This window comes from Heptranchias perlo, chromosome 5 (genome assembly GCF_035084215.1).
Source record: "Heptranchias perlo isolate sHepPer1 chromosome 5, sHepPer1.hap1, whole genome shotgun sequence".
Taxonomy (NCBI): domain Eukaryota; kingdom Metazoa; phylum Chordata; class Chondrichthyes; order Hexanchiformes; family Hexanchidae; genus Heptranchias; species Heptranchias perlo.
Window position 1 is genome coordinate 78,817,329 of NC_090329.1, and position 20,075 is coordinate 78,837,403.

The 20,075-nt window shown below is 44.3% G+C and overlaps 1 protein-coding gene across 1 annotated transcript in view; it reads right to left on the reverse strand.

Annotated features, from left to right (window-relative positions):
• Nucleotides 1-18,440, reverse strand: part of LOC137321878 (histone deacetylase 2) — a 62,978-nt gene extending 44,538 nt beyond the window's left edge. The window contains exon 1 of the mRNA XM_067984691.1: nt 18,335-18,440. Coding sequence (XP_067840792.1) covers nt 18,335-18,386 — 52 coding nt within the window. The 5' untranslated portion in view covers nt 18,387-18,440. The remainder of the gene's footprint in view (nt 1-18,334) is intronic.
• Between the last annotated feature and the right edge of the window lie 1,635 nt (nt 18,441-20,075).

Consider the following 20,075-nt stretch of genomic DNA (forward strand, 5'->3'; position numbering starts at 1 on the left):
ATATAAATTTTAAAAATGACAAACCGTCAAATACCCTTGTGCATTCCCTTTGTGCTCACAAAACCTTTGCCATACGCTTACAAGTACTCCTACGTGGTTTCCCCTGTGGCTGCAGCAGAGGTAGTGGCAGGTTGCTCTTGTTCATACCCTGACCGATTAGATGCTTTGGGCCTACGCCCTCTGGGTTTTGGTGCCCGTGAGGGCCCCTCCAAAGACTGCTCCACCTGCACCTATGCAGGGGCAGACTCGACCACCTGGAGAGGTGGCAACATTGTGGGTACTGGTTGAGAGGGAGGCAACGGGTGAGACGTGGGAGTGCTTTGAGTGGCGTCCCCACTTCCATGTCCCCTTTCGCCATCATCCCTCTCCTGGGCCAGGCCTACATCACTCCTACCACCCTGCTGGACGACAGTTTGGAGGACATGTGTGAAACCTTTTAAGGCCCAGTGCTAATGCATCAGCCTGCCTGTTTAAGGCGGCAGAAAGTTGCTCATCCTGAGTCTGAAAGGCCGTTGTCAGGGCCTCAATGGACTCATTGGTGAGCCGTGCTTGAAGCTTGATGGAGGCTAGCCTTCCCTTCATTGTAGACATTCCCGCACTTATCTGCGACAGTATCTCAGAGATGCCCTCCTGTACCTGTGCCACCATCCTACTCATGCAGGAGTTGGACTCCTCCATCATCTGCGCGATTGTGGAGAGTGCGCATGGCACCTGTGCCAGCACCTCGCAAATGTGCTGCTGCCCCTCGATCATTCTCCTTTTCAAGGATGGCCCCCAGGGCTCAGCATCTGTGTCCAGCTCAGCAGAGCCTGGAGAAGAGTGCTCCCACCGACGCGGACTCGCCACAGCTGCCCCGTCACCAGTGTCTGCTCGTGCTCACATGTGCGACCCACCGAGGTGTGTGTATCTGCGATGGTGGATGGCTCGCTCAGATGTGACGGTGCCCCCTCAGAGGCCGGCAGGTCCTCTGAGGAATCGCCCTCCACCGTCACGGCAGTCGCTGAAGGCCCTGTAAGAGAACAGATGTTGAGGTGCTGAAGATGTCAAGGCATGTTAACATCATTTGCTATTGAGTGCTGAAGGTTAAAGTTCTGTCACCAGCCGTTTGTCGGGTGGCAGTCTCGGCATCCCCAATGGACAGGCACTTGAGGGTGCAGCTCAGTTCAAGAGCCTCCTGCTCCGCGTCCGTGAGGACAGCCTAATGTTGCGGCCCCCCTCCGGTCTTCGCCCTCTCCCGTACATTCCAGGCTCTCTTCTCCTATAAAGGGAGAAAGTAGAGAGGGCGTGAGCGAGGGATGGTGACGTGGCCAACCGCTGAATGCATTGATTTAGGTGAGGCTGACCATGAAAAAGATGTACCATAGGGTGAATATGAGACAAAGCCATGACATTGTATGAGGATTGGGTTGAGTGGTAGCGTTGGGATGAGTACTGGGGAGGTGAGTAAACGCAGGTAAGTTAAAGATGAGGTTTGAGTGGGAGTGAGGAGTGATGTGATAGAGTAGTGTTGGCAGTGCAGAAGGAGTTGTGGAGTGGGGGTGGTGATGTGGAAGACGGGAGGGTAGGAGAATGAGTAAGTGTACTCACTTTGGCTGACCTAGTTAGGTCATTGAAGCGCTTCCTGCACTGGATCCATGCGTGGGAGACGTTGCTGCTGCTGGTGACCTCCTCTGCCACCTCGAGCCAGGCCTTCTTGGTGGCAGAGACAGGCCACTTCCTCCCGTCTGTTGGGTAGAAAATCTCCCTCCTCCTCCTCATACCATCCATTAGGACCTGGAGTGAGGCATAGTTAAATCTGGGAGCAGCCTTTCACTTGGCCTGCTCCATGCTGTACTTTTGGCTGTTTGCTGCAGGAGCAGCATTGGAGCACTGCCCCTTTAAATAGGGCTCCTCCAGCTAACAGCCTGTGATGTGGGTGCGCAGTCCGCCCGCTGCGCAGGTTGACGACGGGAAACCCGGAAGCCACAGTAAGTGCCTTCAATTTACCCGCGATCGCGTGGGGAACAGACCGATTCCACTGGGCGGGTTACCCACGCGCCCAGTCGCCGCCGCCGCCCCCCCCCCACGGCTGCCATCCCGCCTCGGGGCCAATAGGTCTTATTCCTCAGGTTAAAGCTTATTTTTGCTGCCTGAAATTGTCAAATGCAGTTGAATTGCAGTCACATGTAAATCCATATGAACTAAATAAATTAATTAGAGTGCATGGACCAGAAAAAAATAAAGCAATAAACATTCACAGTATTGAGAAGAGTGAACAGTGTAATAAAGTAATTACATTGAGGTTGAGTTCCTTTTAAACAATGCTCTGCTCACACCAAATCCATTCAGCCACTATATCAGAATAACAGACCTCACCTGTTGGTAAACACATATTGCTGAAGTACGTACAGAACACAAGTTTAGTTACATCCATTTTGCATTGCCAGTGAAAAGAGCAACACTACACTGTACCTGTAGTTCAAAAAATTCATTCTGTTCTGCAAAATAAACTGTTCCTAAGCAAAGTAAATAGATTATTTTTCCCTTTACTTGGTAGAAGTCACCTTAATATTCATCTCCCTTACAATGAAGCTCCCCCATTTTGAATAATGTCTGTTCTCAGACCAGGAAGCTGTTCCAATTATGTAGATTATGGGTCCATTATGGAACAAATCCATATAGAAATCAGAAATTGGTATTTGGGACCAACCTGGGTGGTGCTTAGCACGCAAGTATCTCTCAGATAGTGCTGACTTTTCCAGCTTAGGCACCTGCAGATTAGCCATGCCAAAATTGGATTTTTCTGAAAGCCACTTTCTGTTGGAGTAGTTGCTTGGCATAAAGAGACACAAAAGCCCCGATATTAGCGGGGAGGCGGGTTGGCACCGGGGGGGCGCCAACTGGGCACATGGCAAACCCGAATGAACCAAACTTAACGTTTCCGACACGATTGCACGTTGATTGCTGATGATTAATGTCATCTCCGAGTTTTGTGCCCGGCAGCTAGCCTGATTGACATCGGAGCGGGAGACATCAGAACAGGTTTCAAAGGTAGGTGCATGTCTTTTTATTTAATTTATTTAGTTTCTTTCTCCCTGATCTGGCCCTTCATGCCTGATTTCACCAGGCATCAATCAGAAGCGGTGAGCAAGCCGCCCAGGTAAGTTAACGATCTTTCTAATGACTTACTCTTTCACAGGTAAAATGCCTTAAGTACCTCAATGAGGTACAATTGGCTCTTTAAAACTGTCATCCCACCGGCTTTAATTGCCAGCAGGACTTCCAGTTTCGAGTCGCCCGCACGCACACAGGTGGGTCCCTGGGAAACTCGGAAGCCGGCAGGTTGGAGCCGGCTTCCGAACCTGAACAGGATGTGCGCGATTTGCAGAACTCCCTCGCCTCCAATGCACCCGCATTTGCCTCCTAAAATCACCCCCAAAATGGCAGGTCTCAACAAAGAGAAAAAATGAATGCTGTGAGAATGTTTCCCATCAACTAGGGGGTTTTCCTCTCCTTTCCAATTGTTTTGATTGGGGGTGGGGAGGAAGTGAAGCAGCCTGTACTAAAAGTACTGACCCTCTGTCTCTAAGTTGTTAATGACCATTAATTTATTTCAGAAAAATATTTTGAATTAGTAAGTGAAGAAGAAAAATCATCAGATGTGTTTTGAACCTGCTTGCTACATTTGGCAATATTGCTACAATCTCAGAATTATCACATACAAATTTCAATGCTCCTTCGGTCTTTTGGTCAAAAGCAAAAAACTTACCTACATCAGTACTGTCAACTCCACTTAAGTGAATACCTGATAAGCGACTATTTCTGTTAAGTAAGTAGTAACTGAAAAGCCAAAACCAATTTCTATCTAAACACATTTAATAAATGAATAAATTTCAATTTATTACACGATTTACACATTTGGTTGTCCATTCTAAACTGCAATTACTTTTGTACGACTGCTGTTTTTTGAACAATGCATCGACATTACAGATAACTGTATGAATACTTTATACTATGGACAATGCTCCATTAAATAAAATACATTGTGCAACAAAAAAAAACTAATAGCTCACTGTGAACTCTACATAAGGGAATAAATGTTGTGGAAACACGTTTAAAGAAAAAGGAATCACCTGCACTTTTATTGAAAACTTGCTTTTACCTATTCATAAAACTTTGCCTTCCCCTTCCCATTATTGCAAAATCAAAATCGAGCCTTTTAGAGAACAATGCTCTATGCATGTGTGGAGAACAGAAAAGATTATGGTCAATATAAAATGCTAAAGAATTCCATTTTAATGAATCTTTGTGACTAAATATAATTTTACTTGAACTCCTCTTCCAGAATGTCCAGGAAATCTTAATTTTCCATGTCACCACACTTACTTAGCGCTACAGGAAAAGATGTATACTTATGCGGATGGGCTTTAATGTTATACATACACTTATTGTATATTCTTCATTTACGTAAAATTGATCCCATCATCAAGAAACTTGCAGCCACAAGTACTTCACTCTCAGTCTATTCCTGTTAATTCAAAGTTTTATTTTGCACTAAAAAAAAATTGAATCATCCAATAATTTGAAACAAACAATTTTGAATGAAGAGTAAACTACATTCAAAATAATCATCGAACAAACACAATCCACGATTGGAAGGACAAAACCTATATACTATAAAACTTTCACATTCTGAATGTTGAGCTTTACCAAGCTTGGTGTGTTTTCAGCCCAACGAGGAAGGAAGCAGTGCTAGATCTAGTTCTGGGGAATGAATTGGGGCAGGTGGAGCATGTTTCAGTGGGGGAGCATTTCGGGGACAGTGATCATATTAGGTTTAGAATAGTTGTGGAAAAGGACAAGAAACAATCAACAGTGAAAATACTTAACTGGAGGAGGGCTAATTTCAATGAGTTAAAAAGGGATCTTGCCAAGGTGGACTGGAATCAAAAATTGCAGGCAAAATAGTAATTGAACAATGGGAGAATTTCAAGGAGGAGTTGGTTCAGGTAAAAAGTAGACACATCCCTACGAGGGGGAAAGGGAGGGCATCCAAAACTAGAGCTCTGTGGATGACTAAAGATATAGAGATTAAAATGAAACAGAAAAAGGAGGCTTATGACCAATATAAAGTTCATAATAGAGTAGAGAACCAGGCTGAATACAGAAAGTACAGAGGAGATCTTAAAATGGGGATAAGAGGGCCAATGAGAGAGTATGGAGAATAGATTAGCAGCTAACATAAAAGGGAACCCAAAAGTCTTTTTATAAACATATAAATAGTAAACGGTCAGTCAAAAGAAGAGTGGGATCGATTAGGAACAAAAAAGATCTTCTTGTGGAGGCAGAGGGCATGACTGAGGAACCAAATGAATACTTTGCATCTGTCTTCCCTAAAGAGGATGCTGCTATTGTAGCAGTAAAGGAGAAGGTAGTAGCGATATTGGATAGGATAAAAATAGTTAAAGAGGAGGCACTTAAAAGATTGGCAGTACTCAAAGTAGAAAAGTCACCTGGTCCAGATGGGATGCATCCTAGGTTACTGAGGGAAGTAAGGGTGGAAATTGTGGAGGCTATGGGTACAATCTTCCAAACCCCCATAGATAATGATCTTTGAAAAGGCATTTGATAAAGTGGCACGTAATAGGCTTGTCAGCAAAATTGAAGTCCATGGAATAAAAGGGGCAAGTGGCAGCATGGATACGAAACTGGCTAAGTGACAGGAAACAAAGAGTAGTAGTGGTGAATGGTTGTTTATCGGACTGGAGGAAGGTGTACAGTGGTGTTTCCCAGGGGTCGGTCCTAGGACCACTGCTTTTTTTGATATATATTAATGACTTGGACTTGGGTGTACAGGGCACAGTTTCAAAATTTGCAGATGACACAAAATTTGGAAGTGTATTAAACAGTGAGGAGGATAGTGATAGACTTCAAGAGGACAGAGAGGCTGGTGGAACAGGCGGACACAAGGCAGATGAAATTTAATGGAGAGAAGTGCGAAGTGATACATTTTGGCAGGAAGAATGAGGAGAGGCAATATAAACAAAATGGTACAATTCTAAAGGGGGTGCAGAAACAGAGAGACTTGGGAGTATATGTGCACAAATCTGTGAAGGTGGCAGGTCAGGTTGAGAAAGTGGTTAAAAAAGCATACTGGATCCTGGGCTTTATAAATAGAGACACAGGGCTCAATTCTGAAATGGTGGCGGTTTGGCAGCGGTGGGGGGGGGGGTGAAGGTGCGCTCGGCAAACCCGAATAAACAAAACTTACCATTTCCGACACGATTGCAACGTAATTGATGGTGATTAAAGTTCTTTCTAGGCTTCGCTGATTGACAGGCTGGCTGCCGACAGGAGCTGCAACATCGGGTCCGGGGGGTGGGGAGGGGGAAGTCGGGGCACTTCTGGGTTCGGGACGCCTGCACGCGCACTGGTGCATCCATGGGGAACTCAGAAGTCGGCGGGTTGGAGCCGGCTTCCGAACCCGCTCTGCATTTCTGCAATTTTCGCAGCCCCCCACCCCCAACGCACCTGCAATTTACCTGTAAAATCGAGCCCATAGGGTACAAAAGAAAGGAAGTTATGTTGAACCTTTATAAGGTTCAGCCACAACTGGAGTCATTGGACACAACTGTGTTCAACTCTGGGCACTGCACTTTAGGAAGGATGTGAAGGCCTTTAGAGAGGGTGCAGCAAAGATTTACTAGAATGGTTCCAAGGATGAGGGACTTCAGTTACGTGGATAGACTGGAGAAGCTGTTCTCCTTAGAGCAGAGAAGATTGAGAGGAGATTTAATAGAAGTGTTTAAAATCATGACAGGTTTAAATAAAGTAAATAAAGAGAAACTGTTTCCATTGGCAGAAGGATCGAGAACCAGAGGACACAGATTTAAGGTGATTGGCAAAAGAACCAAAGGTGACATTAGGAAAAACTCTTTTACGCAGCGAGTAGTTATGATCTGGAATGCGCTGCCTGAAAGGGTGATGGATGCAGATTCAATTGTGGCTTTCAAAAGGGAACTGGATAAATATTTGAAGAGAAAAAATTTGCAGAACAAGGGATATGGTACTAACTGGATTGCTCTTACAAACAGCCTGCACAGGCTCAATGGGCTGAATGGTTACAGCACAGAAGGAGGCCATTCTACAAAATATGGGGACGGTGCCAGAGGATTGGAGGATTGCAAATGATACACCTCTGTTCCAAAAAAGGGAGAAGGATAAACCCGGCAATTACAGGCAAGTCAGCCTAATGTTGGTGGTGGGGAAACTTTTAGAGACAATAATCCAGGACAAAATTAATTGGCACTTGGAAAAGTATGGGCTAATAAATGAAAGTCGGCATGGATTTGTTGAAGGAAAATCATGTTTCACGAACTTAATTGAATTCTTTGAAGTAACAGAGCGGATTGATGAGAGTAATGCGGTTGATGTTGTGCACATGGATTCTCAAAAGGCATTTGATAAAGTACCACATATTAGACTTGTTGGCAAAATTGAAGCCCATGGGATTAAAGGGTCAGTGGCTATGTGGATACATAATTGGCTAAGGGACAGAAAGCAGAGAGTAGTGGTGAACGCTTGTTTTCAGACTGGAGGGTAGTATACAGTGATATTCCCCAGGGGTCAGTATTAGGACCACTGCTCTATTTGATATATATTAATGACCTAGATTTGGGTATAGAGGATATGATTTCAAAGTTTGCAGATGACATGAAACTCAGAATTGTAGTAAACAATGTGAAGGATAGTAACAAACTTCAAGAGGACATAGACAGATGGTGAAATGGGCAGACACATGGCAGGTGAAATTTAAAGCAGAGAAGTGTGAAGTGGTACATTTTGGTCGGAAGAATGAGGAGAGGCAATATAAACTAAACGGTACAATTTTAAAGGGGATGCAGGAACAGAGATACCTGGGGGTGACATACACACACCTTTGAAGGTGGCAGGACAAATTGAGAAGGCTGTTAAAAGTATATGGGATCCTGGGCTTTATTAATAGAGGCAAAGAGTACAAAAGCAGGGAAGTTAGGCTAAACCTTTATTAAACACTCGTTAGGCCTCAGCTGGAGTATTGTGCTCAATTCTGGGTACCACACTTTCGGAAGGATGTCAAGGTCTTAGCAAGGGTAAAGAAGAGATTTACTCAAATGGTATCAGGGGTGAGGGATTTCAATTATGTGGGAAGACTGAAGAAGCTGGAGTTGTTCTCCTTAGAACAGAGAACGTTAAGGGAGATCTGATAGAGAATGGTTTTGACAGAATAAATAAGTAGAAACTGCTTCCAGTGGCAGAAGGGTCGGTAACCGGAGGTCACAGGTTTAAGGTGATCGGCAAAACAGCCAGAGGCAACGTGAGGAAACATTTTTTTTTAATGCAGCAAGTTGTAATGATCTGGAATGCACTGCCTGAAAGGCCTGAAATTCAATAGTAACTTTCAAAAGGAAATTAGATAAATACTTGAAGGGAAAAAATTTACACGGCTATGGGGAAAGGACAGGGTAATGGGACTAATTGGATAGCTCTTTCGAAGAGCTGGCACAGGCACGATGGGCCCAGTGGCCTCCTCCTCTGCTGTATCTACCATGATACTATGAAAAATAACCAGCGCCTGTGCGTAAAGCAATGCACAGGCCCATTATGTTTTACTGAAATTTCAGAGAGCACGCTGAACATCCAATCAAAAGTAAATGTGCTTTGCTTACCCATATTTAGCATAGTAAAGTCAGCTTTTTACATATTGGCTAAAGACCATCTTTTTAAAATTACAGTTCATCTTGTAGATTTGCTGAATGAACACAATTCCGGTACAACAAGGTGGTTCTGGCTTAGCCGAGCATAAAAAGACCAGCAATCGCTGCCAACTACCAAATAGAGTATATAAGATTCTACCCTCCCCGAGATCAGCACAGTACAATTACTTCTAGGGTCTACAGTAAAACTTTTCAAATAAGGCTTCTCATTTAATAAGACAATTAAAAACTGCTTCCTGGGACACATAATGGTATGAAAAACTTCACCTTGACCCTACGCTTTGACAGAATCTTCCAATTCCTTCCAAAATCTACACCAATCTATCCTTTCAACAGTTAATTTTAATATTTAAAGCTGCAGCCCCCCCCCCACCCCCCCAACTCCATTTTTTCCTTCTTTTCATGGGCATACATTGAAAAGACTTTTCCCCGCCCTCCCACTGAAGTGTTTTGATAAGTATTTTTTATTTGAAAATTGTTTCTTTAGATAATGAACTGTGCCCGTCCAGATCAAGCCAAAATTGGAAAATGAACACACAAGAACAATTCTAGACTAGCAATGTATGAAATAGTTAATGAAGCCACAGTAATGTAACACCGCAGATCTAAACCTTACTGGACTTGCTGTATTGGTATGAAGTCAGCATTCAAGCTGGCACTCCAAGAATCAAATATTTTGCCTTTGTAGAACATGCATGCCAGGGAAATGCAACCTAACATTTCATAATAATGGTGGTAGAACTAAAAATGCTTTGTAACATACAATAATTCTGTAAGTAATAGAATCTATACATTTTATAACCAGTAACAATTAAGCCCTTTCCATCTTATTATCAGCCATTGAAGGAGAGTTCACATTGAGGCCTATTACGCAGTTATCAGACTGCAAATTCTTCCATTACTTCACGTTATTCTCCAAGGAGAAGAGTGTGAAAATACAAAAACAACAATCTCAATATGGAGTATGGGTGAAGTCTGTCTATATTAGCATAAAACTAACTCTCTCAACCTTTAGTCAGAGAAATTGATTTAAAAAAATTATGGCTGTGGTTGGAACAGACAGAATTAAATAAACCACCAACTCAAAACAATTGTGAGCATAAAGGACGAAAGGTGCTAGAGAAAATGAAAGCACCACAACACAAATGAAGAGGAGAAAGTTAACAATGTACACTTATATAGCCCCTTAATGTACTGAAACATCCCATGACACTTCACGGTGGTAGGAGCAGTGATGAGAGAGGGGTACGGAAGCATAGTGGTTATGTTACTGGACTAGTAATCCGGAGTCATGAGTTCAAATCCTGCCACGGCAGCTGGGGAATTTAAATTCAATTAATTAAATAAAATCTGGAATTAAAATACTAGTATCAGTAATAGTGGCCATGAAACTACCAGATTGTCGTAAAGACCCAGCTGGTTCACTAATGTCCTTACCCGGCGTGGCCTATATGTGATTCCAGACCCACAGCAATGTGGTTGATTCTTAATTGCCCTCTGAAATGGCCGAGCAAGCCACTCAGTTGTAAAATCTCGCTAAAAAGTCATAATAAGAGTAAAACCGGACGGACCATCCGGCACCGGACACGACAAAGGCAAACCAAGCCCAGTCGACCCTGCAAAGTCCTCCTCACTAACATCTGGGGACTTGTGCCAAAACTGGGAGAGCTGTCCCACAGACGAGTCAAGCAACAGCCTGACACAGCCATACTCACAGAATCAGACCTTCCATCACCATCCCTGGGTATGTCCTGTCCCACCAGAGGTGGCGGTACAGTGATATACAGCCAGGAGGGAGTGGCTCTGGGAGTTCTCAACATTGACGCTCGATCTCATGGCATCAGGTCAAACATGGGCAAGGAAACCTCCTGCTGATTACCACCTACCGACCTCCCTCGGCTGATGAATCAGTCCTCCTCCATGTTGAACACCACTTGGAGGAAGCACTGAGGGTAGCAAGGGCACAGAATATACTCTGGGTGGGGGACTTCAATGTCCATCACCAAGAGTAGCACCACTACTGATCGAGCTGGCAGAGTCCTAAAGGATATAGCTGCTAGACTGGGCCTGCGGAAGGTGGTGAGCGAACCAACACGAGGGAAAAACTTACTTGACCTCGTCCTCACCAATCTACCTGTCACAAATGCATCTGTCCATGACAGTATTGGTAGGAGTGACCACCCCACAGTCCTCGTGGAGATGAAGTCCCGTCTTCACATTGAGGACACCATCCAACGTGTTGTGTGGCACTACCACCGTGCTAAATGGGATAGATTGAGAACAGATCTAGTAGCTCAAAACTGGGCATCCATGAAGCACTGTGGGCCATCAGCAGCAGCAGAATTGTATTCCAGCACAATCTGTAACCTCATGGCCCGGCATATTCCTCACTCTACCATTACCAACAAACCAGGGGATCAACCCTGGTTCAATGAGGAGTGTAGAAGAGCATGCCAGGAGCAGCACCAGGCATACCTAAAAATGAGGTGCCAACCTGGTGAAGCTACAACTCAGGACTACATGCATGCTAAACAGCGGAAGCAACATGCTATAGAGAGAGCTAAGCGATTCCACAACCAACGGATCAGATCAAAGCTCTGCAGTCCTGCCACATCCAGTCGTGAATGGTGGTGGACAATTAAACAACTAATGGGAGGAGGAGGCTCTGGAAACATCCCCATCCTCAATGATGGCGGAGTCCAGCATGTGAGTGCAAAAGACAAGTCTGAAGCGTTTGCAACCATCTTCAGCCAGAAGTGCAGAGTGGATGATCCATCTCGGCCTCCTCCCGATATCCCCACCATCACAGAAGCCAGTCTTCAGCCAATTCGATTCACTCCACCTGATATCAAGAAACGGCTGAGTGCACTGGATACAGCAAAGATGTGGAGATGCCGGTGATGGACTGGGGTTGACAATTGTAAACAATTTTACAACACCAAGTTATAGTCCAGCAACATCCCGGCTGTAGTGCTGAAGACTTGTGCTTCAGAACTAGCTGCGCCTCTAGCCAAGCTGTTCCAGTACAGCTACAACACTGGCATCTACCCGACAATGTGGAAAATTGCCCAGGTATGTCCTATCCACAAAAAGCAGGACAAATCCAATCCGGCCAATTACCACCCCATCAGTCTACTCTCAATCATCAAAGTGATGGAAGGTGTCGTCGACAGTGCTATCAAGCGGCACTTACTCACCAATAACCTGCTCACCGATGCTCAGTTTGGGTTCCGCCAGGACCACTCGGCTCCAGACCTCATTACAGCCTTGGTCCAAACATGGGCAAAAGAGCTGAATTCCAGAAGTGAGGTAAGAGTGACTGCCCTTGACATCAAGGCAGCATTTAACCGAGTGTGGCACCAAGGAGCCCGAGTAAAATTGAAGTCAATGGGAATCAGGGGAAAAACTCTCCAGTGGTTGGAGTCATACCTAGCACAAAGGAAGATGGTAGTGGTTGTTGGAGGCCAATCATCTCAGCCCCAGGACATTGCTGCAGGAATTCCTCAAGGCAGTATCCTAGGCCCAACCATCTTCAGCTGCTTCATCAATGACCTTCCCTCCATCACAAGGTCAGAAATGGGGATGTTCACTGATGATTGCACAGTGTTCAGTTCCATTTGCAACCCCTCAGATAATGAAGCAGTCTGAGCCCGCATGCAGCAAGACCTGGACAACATCCAGGCTTGGGCTCATACGTGGCAAGTAACATTCGTGCCAGACAAGTGCCAGGCAATGACTATCTCCAACGAGAGAGACTAACCACCTCCCCTTGATATTCAACGGCATTACCATCGTCAAATCCCCCACCATCAACATCCTGGGGGTCACCATTGACCAGAAACTTAACTGGACCAGTCATATAAATGCTGTGACTACAAGAGCAGGTCAGAGGCTGGGTATTCAGCGGCGAGTAACTCACCTCATGACTCCCCAATGCCTTTCCACCATCTACAAGGCACAAGTCAGGAGTGTGATGGAATACTCTCCACTTGCCTGGATGAGTGCAGCTCCAACAACACTCAAGAAGCTCGACACCATCCAGGACAAAGCAGCCCGCTTGATTGGCACCCCATCTACCACCCTAAATATTCACTCCCTTCACCCCGGCGCACAGTGGCTGCAGTGTGTACCATCCACAGGATGCACTGCAGCAACTCGCCAATGCTTCTTAGACAGCACCTCCTAAACCTGCGACCTCTACCACCTAGAAGGACAAGAGCAGCAGGTACATGAGAACACCACCACCTGCACGTTCCCCTCCAAGTCACATACCATACCAACTTGGAAATATATCGCCATTCCTTCAGCGTCGCTGGGTCAAAATCCTGGAACTCCCTTCCTAACAGCACTGTGGGAGAACCTTCACCACACAGACTGCAGCGGTTCAAGAAGGCGGCTCACCACCACCTTCTCAAGGGCAATTAGGGATGGGCAATAAATGCTGGCCTCGCCAGCGACGCCCACATCCCATGAACGAATAAAAAAAAATTGACATTGAACAAGAATTTGGAGAATGAGGTTGGGCACGTGTTCAAAGCTACAGACAAAGAACTAAATTTAGAGGAGACTTTTCAAGATGGCAAGAGATGTAGCAAGGTGGAGGAGTTTGGGAAGAAATTTCCAGAGTGTAGAGCCATAATGACAAAAGGCTCTGACACCAATGGTACAGCTGAGGGTGAGGACATAGGCCCAGACTCAGCAGAGTGGACAGTACAAGTTGGGATGTCGGGCTAGAGGAAGTTGCAGAGGTAAAGTGGTTCGAGGTCATGCAGGGATCTGTAAATAGACAAAGATTTTGAATTCAATACACTGGATGATGGGTGAGTTGGACTTGTCGAGTGCAAACAGTAGAGTTCTGGATAAGTTAGTGCTTGTGCAGGGCACTTGGGTTGTGGGTTAGCAGGATGCTGGAATGATCAGGGATGGAGGTGAGTAATGTCTTAGATCTGAAAATATGCAATTTTGGCAATGGACTGGATATGGGGTTTAAAGCTCAAGGTGGAGCAGGACATCAAGGTTGTCTATCATTTGGTTCAGCTTGAAAGCTCAATGAGAAGAACAATGAATAACAAGCCAGCAAATAAACCAAATCTGAGGAAGATATTAAAACAGGAAAAAGAGATTAAATAGGGAATAAGACAAGAAATATAAAAATACATACAAAAGCAAATAAAAAGGGAAAAGGCCAGAAGCAGGCTGGATTTCACATTATTGAAATCCATGACAACCCTGCAGTGGACATGTGGAATAGACTTCCATCAAAAGAAGTTAATGCAGTGTTGATTAACTGCTTGAAAAAGGAACTGCATAAATATCTAGCTAGGTATTGGGTTGAAGGTTACAGGATAGACAGAGATAATCAAATACTCCTGGGACACAATGTTGCTGTGACTAAGGAAATATTTGCAGAAAGCAACTAGGCAGGATTAAAAACTGGAACCGCAGGGATGGTACGTATGCTGCAGTTTTGCATGATTGCTCTGGGGAAAAAAAGGAGAATTTTCCCTCAGGACATGAAATAAATGTGATCGAGTCCATCATAGGGTAGACTATACATAGCCTGTGGAAGTAATGGGCTGCATGGCTTTTTCTCATTCAAAGCTTTTTGTTTTTTTCTCATTCAGCTTTTTCTCTGGGAGATAAAACATTTGAGCCTTCCAGCTGCTGGACTGGTGTTGCAGCAGAAAACACCACAGTGAAAAATATATAACCCATTGTATTGATTACAATCCAAGAGACAGAATTTAATACAATTTGACTCAATCTTTAAAATTTAAATTTTTATACTTACTATACGATAATGTAAAATTTTCAATACATATAACATCTCAAACATTAGCACAGGAAGAGAAGTTTTTGCTAATGTTAATAAACTAGAAGTGCTTAAGACTTGTACAAACATTGAGGCACTATTCAATTATTAGATTAGTACATTATTGTAGTTTAAAAGGGCAGGGATCTTTTTAAACCATAAGCTTAATTTTTTTGATTTTAGGCAAGATTTCATTTATATATTTTGCAATGTAGTCAGTACATGGAAGCATTTTGACTTCAACTGGGAATTGACTAAATAGGACTCATTTTAAAGTAGGCTGTACTGTGTCTTCATATCTACCCTGATTGCAATTGGTTTTCTTCACTTATTTTAAGAAGCATTCCCCATGATAAAAACTCAGGAATGCAGTTTTAACAAAAATAACAACATTGGACATTTTTGTAAACCTTGATTTAACTTTGTAGTAAGTTCTCCAGTGACCGTGCAAGAATATTGTTTAAAAATACGTAACAAATGAATTGTTTATCTCAAAATTATACAGAATAGGCTGATAACCACTAAAGGCCCACTATTTGCTACATCATGACTCAGCCAGTCATTAAATATCCCAGCACCGGGCAGCTTTCTCGATAGCCGTGTTTATCCAGTTACATAGCATTTACAGCACAGAAATAGGCCATTCGATGCAGGTATATGCAGATGTTTATGCTTCACATGAGCCTCCTCCCACCTTTCTTCATCTCATCCCATCAATGTATCCTTCTATTCCTTTCTCCCTCTCATATACTTATCTAGCTTCCCCTTAAATGCATACGAACATACAAATTAAGAGAAGTAGGCCATTCGGCCCCTCAAGCCTGCTCTGTCATTTGATAAGATCATGGCTGATCTGATTGTGACCTTAAACCTACTTTTTTTAAAAATTCGTTCATGGGATGTGGGCATCACTGGTGAGGCCGGCATTTATTGCCCATCCCTAATTATACTCCACATTATACTCCATCTGCCAAATTTTTACCCACTCACTTAACCTATCTATATCCCTTTGCAGACTCCTTATGTCCTCTTCACAACTTATTTTCCTACCTACCTTTGTGTCATCAGCAAATTTAGCAACCATACATTCGGTCCCTTCATCCAAGTCATTGATATAGATTGTAAATAGTTGAGGCCCAAGCACTGATCCCTGTGGCACTCCACTCGTTACATCTTGCCAACCTGAAAATGACCCATTTATGCCTACTCTGTCTCCTGTTAACTAACCAATCCTTTATCCATGCTAATGTTACCTCCTACACCATGAGCTCTTATTTTGTGTAGTAGCCTTTGATGTGGCACCTTGTCAAAAGCCTTCTGGAAATCCAAGTGCACCACATTCACAGGATCCCCTTTATCCATGTTGCTTGTTACTTCCTCAAAGAACTCTAATAAATTGGTCAAACACGATTTTCCTTTCACAAAGCCGTGTTTACTCTGCCTGATTGCACTGAGATTCTCTAAGTGCCCTGCTATAACCTCTTTAATAATAGATTCTAGCATTTTCCCTATGACAGATGTTAAGCTAACTGGCCTGTAGTTTCTTGCTTTCTGCCTTCTATAGAGGAGTTACATTCACTATTTTCCAATCTGATGGGACACTTCCAGAATCTAGGGAATTTTGGAAAATTAATACCAATGCATCTACTATCTCTGCAGCCACTTCTTTTAAGACCCTAGGATGAAGTCAGTCAGGACCTGGAGACTTGTCAGCTTTTAGTTCTAATATTTTTTTCAGAACCCTTTCCCTGGTGATTGTAAATGTTTTAAGTTCCTCCCTCCCTTTCTCCTCGATTCACAATTATTTCTGGCATATTACAGTGAAGACGGACACAAAATATCTGTTCAATTCATCCGCCATTTCCTTATTCTCCATTATTAATTCCCCAGACTCACTCTCCAGAGGACCAACACTCACTTTACTTACTCTTTTCCTTTTTAAATACCTGTAGAAATTCTTACTATCTGTTTTTATATTTCTAGCTAGCTTTCTCTCGTACTCTAATTTCTCCCTCATTATTCTTTTAGTCATTCTACACTATTCCATGTCGTAGCAGGTCTTTTTTTATTCATTCATGGGATGTGGGCGTCGCTGGCAAGGCCGGCATTTATTGCCCATCCCTAGGTCCCACATTCTAACCACTGAGTGACGAAGTTTCTCCTGAATTCCTTATTGGAGTTATTGGTTCCTATCTTATATTTATTGCCCCTAGTTTTGGACACAAGTGGAAACATCTTCTCTACATCTACCCTATCTAAAGGAAAAAGGCCCAGCCTGTTCAGTTTTTCCTGATAGTTATAACCTTTCAGTTCCGATATCATCCTAATAAATCTTTCTTGCATCTTCTCCAGTGCCTCTTTATCCTTTTTGTAATATGGATACCATAACTGAGCAAAGTACTCTAAGTGTGGTCTGACCAAGGTTCCATATAAATTTAACATAACTTCTCTAAGTGAGTAGCTAACCCTTTCAGATCAGGATGGTCCCCTGGTTTAATCCCTGCTCTATACCGAGTTAGCTGTTCTCATTCAAGGCAATAGCAGAGCACTACACTTGGCTTTAGCATCCCTAAAGCCGGGGGGGGGGGGGGGCAGCGATATTAGCCATCATTCCTGCTCCTGAACCCTATCAAGCAACCCCAAACAAAAGTTTGCATGTGCTGACATTTGTGAGGATCAGATTAGAATTGGCTGCATTATCCCTGTGGTGTTGGCTCTCACAAATAACCACTTGAACAAAGGTCAACCAGTGCTGATGGTTAACCTCTGTTCAATTTAGGTTGCAGTTAGAATACTGCATCTGGTTTTGTGAAGCTTCAATATAGGGATGTCAAGGCCAGAAGAGATTCCCTAAAATGAGAGGCTTTATTCATGAGGAGAGGCTAGAGAAGCTGGGACTCCGTTTAGTAAAACAAAGCAATGTCCTGGGAAACCCATCGTTTCACCTTTCTCCTGTAACATCTTTTGATAAAGGAGGTTCAAAAGCAATCTGACAGACGTGTTCAGAATTTTTAAAGCTTTTGTTAAGGTAAGTCAGGAAAAACTATTTCTACTGGTTGGTGAATCAGTAACTAGATGGTAGAAATTTAAGATTGTCACCAACAGGGGTAAAGCTTAGGATATTCCCCTCCCCCCACCAGCCAACCAAAAGGGTTCTTAGGGCATAGGATGGGCACCCAGTGGTGGCAAAGTAGACAGAATCCATAATAACTTTTAAAAGGGAAACAAAAATATTTGGAAAGGCAAAATTTAACAAGATCTGGAGAGAGGTCAAGGAGATGGAAGTAGGAGTCAGTACAGGTGCGATGGGCCGAATGGTTCTTCCGCACTGTAAAATTCGGGCTGATTCAAACAACTTAAGAGGGAGAAAAGCGACAAGAATAAAAGCTGCCCCCACTCCCTGGACTGGCACAATCCAGGGCCAGACCCACTCCCCCGGTCTGGAAAGCGAAGGCCGCCCGTCGACCCGCTCCTCGGTCAGTCGCTGGGAGAGAACCCGGACAGGAGAGGGTCAGCGATAACATCGAGGATCACTCCGGCCCAGGCCGCCGCAGTCAGAGACCCCCCGGGGGGCCGGTTCCATCTTTGAAAAACAGCCGCTTCTTCACACTCCTCCGGCCTTTACCGGGGACAACAGAGTCCGCTGCGGCCCGGCCTGCTGTTAGGCCCAGGCCCAGGCCCAGGCCCAGGCTCAGGCTCAGACCAAGGCCCGGGCCGTGCGGACTCGGACTCGGAGCCTGCCTCTGTCCTCTGCAGCCCCAGGCTCAGCCCCAGCGCCATCTCTTACCGTCATAATAATAACAAACTTTCTTCTTTCCGCCTCCCTGAGCGAGCGCCATGACAGCAGCGCGAGACACAGACTCGGCATCGACCAACACCAACCTGCCGCGGGGGGGGGGGGGGGGAGGATCAAGTAACTGTATAAAGATCAGCCCCTTCCCTCCTCCACCCAGTCAGGCGCATTCATAAACAATAACACTGCAATACTATAAAATGTCAATGGGATCTCTGTGCACCAGTTAAAGATAGTCTACAAGGACTGTGGGTTTTCTAACTCCTTTCTTCCCTCCCTCCCCTGGGAAGAGTCCATCCCGCCGACACGTCAATCAGTCGCGCGCGGGCCCGCGCTGCTCTGGGGAGAGGCGGGCGGCGGCGCGCGGGCGGGCTCGGTCTTAGGGGGGGGGGGGAGGAGAGGGGGAGTCCAGTCCAGTCCACCCGCTTATGGGATAACTTTTGTTTGGCAACTGTTTTTTTTTGGAGCGTCTAAAGGCATCAATGACCTGAAAAGGCGATAACAATAGCTGTTAGCAATAGATAAACGAGACCGAGGAAACGCAAAGAAAATCTGCAGCTGCTTAAAGAGCAACCAGTGTGGACGGATTGTGGATTGTTTAAAAGGCGTTTCTGCATTCTTATAATGAGTTTGCTTCTTCCTCAGTCTTCAACGGTGTTTTGAATAAAAGTAGAACATCCTGGAAATATACAGCAGTTAGTCAGCATGTTTTTTAAAAAATAGTTCTGACCAAGTGCTCCTAGCCAAAACAACAAAGGAACAGGAGTAGGCCATTTAGCCCGTTCAGCCATTCAGTGAGATCATAGTGGATCTGTGACCTAACTCCATATATCTGCCTTAGCCCCGTATTCCTTAATACCTTTGGTTAACAAAAATCTTTCAATCTCAGATTTAAAATTAACAATTGAACTAGCATCAACTGCCGTTTGCATAAGAGAGTTCCAAACATCTACTACCCTTTGCGTGTAGAAATGTTTTCTAACTGCACTTCTGAAAGTTCTGGCTCTAATTTTGCACATTCACTTTATTAATATTTCACCGTAATTTTATGCTTCCATCTGCACTGATTACAATGCTGCCTATCTGTGTCGTTGGCAAACCTGGAGATGTGGCTCTCTATCCCATCGTCTCAGTCGTTAATAAAAAGCTAGATTTTCTTACCAGATGTGGATGGATCTGGTGTTTATTCCTAGCAATTTTTATATTCAGACATATTTCCTCTCTCAGCACCTGCCTCCAGCTTGGACCTATTCTCCATCAATTCCAGGTGAACATTTCACCGGTTCTTTTTTTGGTCCACCTCTTGATCATTAATCCATGATATTCAACACTCCTGTGACCACTGTTCTCACATGCCATTTTATGTATTCTCTTGACCTTTCTCCAGTAGCATCAACTTAATCTACATCGCAGCTGCTTTGGTCCTCAGTATCACATCATCCTTCAACTCATCCAATACTTCAACAAAGGACTTTTTTGCATTCACCCCATCATGTCTGGGCCGGCTCTTTGATAGAGCAGCTCAAAGCTAATCCCACTGCCCTGGTTTTTCCCCATAACTCTGTATCTTTGTTTGCGTCAAATAGTTATCCTTTCTCCTGAAAGATGCCTCAACCAGAAACTGTGCCAAAGCATTCCATTCTGCAACGATCCTATGTGTAAAGAGATTTCTACCAATCTCTTTCCTCACTCTCAGTGACAATTTTAAGCTGATGACCCGTCGTTATTGACTCTT